This window comes from Juglans regia, chromosome 9 (genome assembly GCF_001411555.2).
Source record: "Juglans regia cultivar Chandler chromosome 9, Walnut 2.0, whole genome shotgun sequence".
Taxonomy (NCBI): domain Eukaryota; kingdom Viridiplantae; phylum Streptophyta; class Magnoliopsida; order Fagales; family Juglandaceae; genus Juglans; species Juglans regia.
The window spans coordinates 2,217,875-2,223,950 of NC_049909.1; the positions used below are offsets into that span (position 1 = coordinate 2,217,875).

At 36.0% G+C, this 6,076-nt stretch overlaps 1 protein-coding gene and 1 non-coding gene across 2 annotated transcripts in view; one reads left to right on the forward strand and one right to left on the reverse strand.

Moving 5' to 3' along the window:
- LOC108989976 overlaps positions 1-936 on the reverse strand; it is a 1,822-nt gene extending 886 nt beyond the window's left edge. The window contains exons 1-2 of the mRNA XM_035694144.1: positions 789-936; positions 28-606 (exon numbers count right to left, since the gene is read on the reverse strand). Of these exons, the coding sequence (XP_035550037.1) occupies positions 28-606; positions 789-936 (727 nt within the window). The remainder of the gene's footprint in view (positions 1-27; positions 607-788) is intronic.
- On the forward strand, positions 896-1,002 carry LOC118349506. Its single transcript, XR_004802463.1, has one exon. It is a non-coding gene; the product is annotated as a small nucleolar RNA R71 (small nucleolar RNA).
- Positions 1,003-6,076: the final 5,074 nt, after the last annotated feature.

Here is a 6,076-nt window from a genome sequence, read left to right on the forward strand (position 1 = left end):
TTGTCAGGAAATGAAATTCCTGAGAGCTTGTCAATCTCTCTTGGTGTATCGTCCTCTTCTTCAACTTTATTTTTGCTTTGGCCATTATTTTCAGCTGTAGGGTGGAATTGGTTTCCTTTGATGGTGATCTCTCAATTTCTCTTCCACTCCTAAGTGTGATGGCCTTGTATTGCTCATTTGGATTCATTTCTATGTTGCTAGGAAAAGTTCCTCTTTGTTGGGAATTGATGGTCTTGGCTAGTTGCCCAATTTGCACTTCAAGATTCTTGATAGTGGCTCCCATGTTGCTACAATGAGTCTCAATGTTGTCCAACCGTGAATCAGTCTTTTTAAACCTTACATTTGTCTCCTGAACAAAGGAAACCATGGCATCCTCAAGTGATATCTTCTTTTCGCTTGATTGACTATCAAATCCTGGAGGAGGTTGAGGTTGCAACACATTCTTTGTATTTCTATAAGACAAATTCTCATGATTTTGAAGCCCTGGATAGTAATAATTTGGCATAGGATTACCACAATAGTTGTAGTTCCAATTGTTGATGTATTGTACTTGTTCTTGACTCTCTTCATTACTCGGAATTGTCATACTTGTAGCTGCAACATATTCTGCACTTTGTGTTATCCTTTAGGTTGTCAAAACTGAAATCAAATGGGATAGAGTAGCAACTTGAGCTGGAAGAGCTGCTAACGGCTCCAATTCATGAATCCCAGCAACTTTCTTAGCCATGGTTCTTTCAGTTGGCCATTGATAGTTATTTGATGCCATTTCTTCCAAAAGATAGTAGTACCCTCAACTGTCTTTGACATCAAAGTTCCACTAGCAGCAACATCAACTATGGTTCGAGTTTGCCCATTTAACCCATTGTAGAACATCTGAACTTGCAACCAATTCGGCAATCCGTGTTGAGGGCAGCATCGAATCAAATCTTTATACATTTACCATGCTTCATAGAGTGACTCGAAATCATTTTGCTTGAATTAACCAATCTCACTTCTGAGTTGGGTTGTTTTTGCTGGTGGGAAGAATTTAGCAAGAAAATTTTCAGCCATACCCTGCCAACTAGTGATGCTTCCTGGTTGTAGAGATTGTAACCAACCTCTTGCCTTATGCCTCAAAGAAAAAGGAAATGATCTCAATCTAATGGTGTCTTCAGTAACACTATTAATCTTTACTGTGTCACAAATCTCCAAGAACATCTCCAAATGAATATTGGGATCATCAAGTGGCGATCCACTAAATTGGGCTTGTTGTACCATGCTGATTAAGGTTGGCTTGAGCTCAAAATTATTGACATTAATGGTCTGAAGTCTTTCGATCTCTAGATCAAAATGAGTAATGTTACAAATTCTAGCACGGCACATCCAACATAAAAAATAGACCCAAATGAAAATAAAATAAAATTCTAAATTAAAATCAAGATTACTTTGTATCAATATTGACAAAAATAAGAAGAAATGAATCCCCGACAACAGTGCCAGAAACATGAGCGGTGCAAAACTTCAAGTGCACAGTATCGTAGTTTTATAGTAAAGTGATGAGAAGAGTATCGTCCTCAGGAATTGGTAACTTACTTTTGACAAATACCGAAATTATACTAATCTCGACTTTATTTAAAAAAGTCACTAAGATTTTTGTAATTGCAAATTAAAATAAAATTAATTCAAAGAAAATACTCAACGGAAAATAAAGATATTGTTCGAAGATCAAATCAATGAGAAATAAAACTTCTAGGAAATCGATTTCACCTAATTCCTTAGTATGCTTTACTAATCTAACTAATTGAATTTAATTCTCTGTTTGTTAGTAAATCTCTACAAACTTCCAAAAGCCTCTTTCGACAGTCAATTGGAAATTATTCATATTCATCATTTTACACAAGAGTATGCAAATTAATAAAGCAAGAAAGCAGTAAAACCAATTATTTTAATATTACATAGGTTCATGTAAGTCTTTCGATCTCTATATTTACCTATGCCAAAATATCCAAGATCTATCCTATAATTCCCTCTTTCGACAACAAATCACAAGATTAAAATAATCTAATTAATGGTCAGTTAATTAGAAGCAATAAACTCAGAATAAATAAGACAAACATAGAACATAATTACTTTAAATTAGAATAGAAAAATAAGCATAGTTCAGAACTAGATTATATTCTTTGTTTAGAATAAAGAGAATTTAACTCATGTTAAAAATTAAATTTAATATAAACGAATTTATCATAATTTTTCTGAGAGAATAAAAGAATATTGAAAATACTCCTCGCAAGCCCAGCCTCTCAGTCGCAAGTCGCAGCGTTCGTCCAATCTTTTTCTTCCTCTCTGTTTATTTCTTTTGAAAAGTAAAAAATTCCATTCAATCCCCTTCTCCGCGCGTCTTCCAGCTTTTTCATCTTTTTTTTTTCTTGTGAAAAGTCAACTTCAAACTCCAATTGCACCCGCGCTCCAACTCCCCGTCCGTCCACTTGCTATTCAGCTCCGTATCGCACGCGTTCCAGCTCCTCGTCCCGCACGTCTGCGCAACAAATCCCGCATAACTCGTTCATTTCTTCAGCTGCCTTCCTTCCGTTTCGTGCGTCTTCTATACTAATTGGCCCGTATTTAATTCCAGCTTATAAAGCCAAGTCAAACTGCAGCTTTGCATATGCAAAAAAGGTCCCTTACGTAAAACTCTCTCTTGGCTTTTATTTTTCAAAGTGTCTAATTCTTCATTAAATGAAAGAGTCACCAGACAATGGGATGCCCAAACTAAAATCTTTCATTTTCTTCAAATCTAAAATAAAATTTAAATAACAACAATGAAGACAAAAATTAATAAAAATAAAAAAATTTATACTAAAATTAAAGTTAAGAAGTGATCATAAAATATTCTAAATTATGCAAGTCATCAATTTTATATATACTATATAGTATATATACTATAATATACTACATATATTATAATATAATATTAGATATAATATGCTATATGTTATAGTACACATTATAATATATAACATATATTAATAATATAATATATTATAGTCAATATTTTTGAAAATCAATCGACAAACGTTTGAAAGTACTAAGAATTACGTTCAAACGTTTCGTGTATATAAGCCCAAAACCGAACGGCAAAATGTCATTTTCACTGTTTTGTACTCATTCCGTTTGCATGCCGCCACTCCTCAGTCACTACCACCGTCAAACACCGCCACGACCGTGATTAAAAGGTAGGCATCCATCTTTTAACCTTTAACATGTATTTTATTTGAGATTTGGGTTTAGTTTTATTTAAAATGGGCCAACCCCATTTTCTGGCCACCACGGGTTGCCATTGACCAAATAGTCACTGTAGAAAAGTTTTTTTCAAATGTATACTTCATTTCTATGGTGGCATTTTCGGATTTAGAACCTTGTAATTGATTTGCGAGATTTCAATAATGGCTAAGTCAACATAGTCATTTTGTATCGTAACGTTGTTTCACCAAGACGTTCGAACATACAAAGTTTCAATTACATAGCCGTTCGAACATATATTCTTTTACATTCGGACGTTACTTTTCATAACATTTTCGTCCAAATGTTTAATTATAACGTCCGAACGAATTACTTTTTAAATTTATTTATGCTTCAATGTTCAGACGTGTATCTTTTACGTTTGCACGTAAAATCCATACATTCGAACGTATAATATAAATATCTGAACGTACTTCATTTAAATTTATTTACTACGTACGTTCGAACCTGTATGTTATACTTTCGCACGTATATGTTTTAAGTGCGTAAAGGATACACGTCCGAACATTTTATCTGAACGTTCGACCATTTGTTTTACTATGTTCGAACGTTAATGCAAACTAGCTTAAAATTAACACGAAAAATGCATCAATGTAAATAATTTTTTTTTCCTTTTTTATTTTCAGGATATGGCTCATCCTTTGAATACCAGGAAATGAGGGAGGGAATGAGCCACTCAGGACACTACTCGTATCGGGGCTCGTACTGTTATGGTGGAGCGAGAGGTCCTGATCAATGAGTTCGACGAACTCAAATGGTAGAAGATGAACCTCAGAGATGTCTTCGTCAATAGAGGCTGGAGAAATATCTAAACACTGAGGGGGAAGGTATACCCCTCAATGGTTTAAGAGTTCTATATGAGGATGTGTGACATGCCTCAAGACGCATCCTCTCATACAGTGATTGTACGCAGTGTTTCCATCGAGATTTCACGGGATGTCATCACCGAGCACCTCGGGATTCGTCGAGGAGTTGAGACATAGACTACAGTTGACTCTCTAGGCATGGTTTGCACATCTACATCGGCACATGGCACACCCGGTGAGGATGTAGGCATTTCTGCATCATCTACTAGACGATTTGAGCTAGTATCAGCCAGAGATGCAGACCGGTTAGAGGCCGAGGATACTAGCCACGAGGCTCGGGATGATTATTGAGATGAGAATTTCTACATCCTCACCGGGAGAGACTACACGCAGATCGATAGAAAGAATGTTGATGGGCTTCTAAATCTGTCTTCCAAGCGCAGAAGCTATCAAAGTAGTACATAGATGAGTTCCATGGTCATTTCCACAGGGACAATAATATTCATGCTGAGCAAACATATAATGAAGTGTATTTTGTGTATGGAGCTTGTTTGTGAAAGGGCTATTTATGCAACCAAGAGTAGAAACAAGAAAAGTATATTTATGTACTGATTTGAAGGGTATTAATGAAGTATGGTTTGGGTCTTTTCTCTATTTTTTTGAACAATTTTCTGAATGCTGGTTTGGGTCTTTTCTTTGTTTTTTTGAATAATTTTCTGAATGCTTGTAGATTTAAAAGAAATGGAAACAAAAAGAAATGAGAAAAGAAATTGAATGCTAGAGAAAAGGGTGCAGGAAATGTAGAGATTGCAGTAATATCAAAACAAGTGACACAAAATGTCAAACACTTGGGCTACAAGAATGTTTCCTCCTTTACCAAACTCTGATTAAGAGGTCTAACTCTATAACTCAATTGTCAATCTTGTCTAAGTATTAACAATCGGAAAATGAAGATTTAAAACCAGATTCCAAGTCTAAAGTATCTATAGAGTGCAAATAAATTTACTATGAATACTAACCATGAAAAACCTTGAAAATATTACCAAGTTTCTGTTGTGCCTTACGTCAACAGTAGAACAAGAACAAGAGTTTCTGGTTTTGACTTGTCTCAACAAAATCAACTTGCAAAACTATAAAATGGATTTTTATCATTTCAGAATCGCTCTAATAAGTAGTTTAGTGCAAGAGAATCTATATCTTGTAGCTGAAGCTGTAAACTTAGCCTAACATCATTCTCTAAAGAAAATAGAAATTAAAACAAGTAAACTCAAACTCATAGAAGGGTGCTCTGTGCATAACGAAACTGCTGAAGAAAAATCCAGAATCTCTACCACTGAGAAAATAAATTCCCCTCCCAAAACCATGGTCTCAAGCTGAAAATCCCCTAAAAGAAAAAGCGAAAAATAACGAAGTGGAGAGAGGTGAAAAAACAAAAACTAAAATTGCGGAAAAAAAGAGAGCCAGCCGCACGGAAAAATGCTTTCCTTTTATACTCTCTCTGTGCCTCTGTTCTAGCTGTGTTTCATGTTTCCAGCCCAGCGTTTTACGTCGTTCTAGGTCCTGCATTGCATGTCTCCAATCCTGCATTTCATGGTCTACGTTCTGCATCTCTAGCCCCACCGCCCGTGTGCTGCTCTACACCAGCATCGTGCGTACGTTTTCTCCCTTTCCTGCAGTGCGCGTCTTCCACTAAATGGTGGCCACGATCCTGCTTTGCGTTCCACTCCCACGTCCCACTCCAAAACTTCATCCCTCTTTGTTTTCTTTTTCATTGTTTTGCTTCAGATCCATAGCCCCTTAGCTACATGAGTCTGCTGTCCAGTGCATTACTTTGGGTGCCGCCGTACTTGTTGGGTATTTCTAAAATTACCCATGTGCTTTAACATTTTTTCCCATAATGCCCTGCAACATATAAGTAAGATATGAGAGGAGTAAAAGTTGGGGTATTAATTTTGATGTGAACCAGCTGCATAAATCTTTTTAAGAGCAAA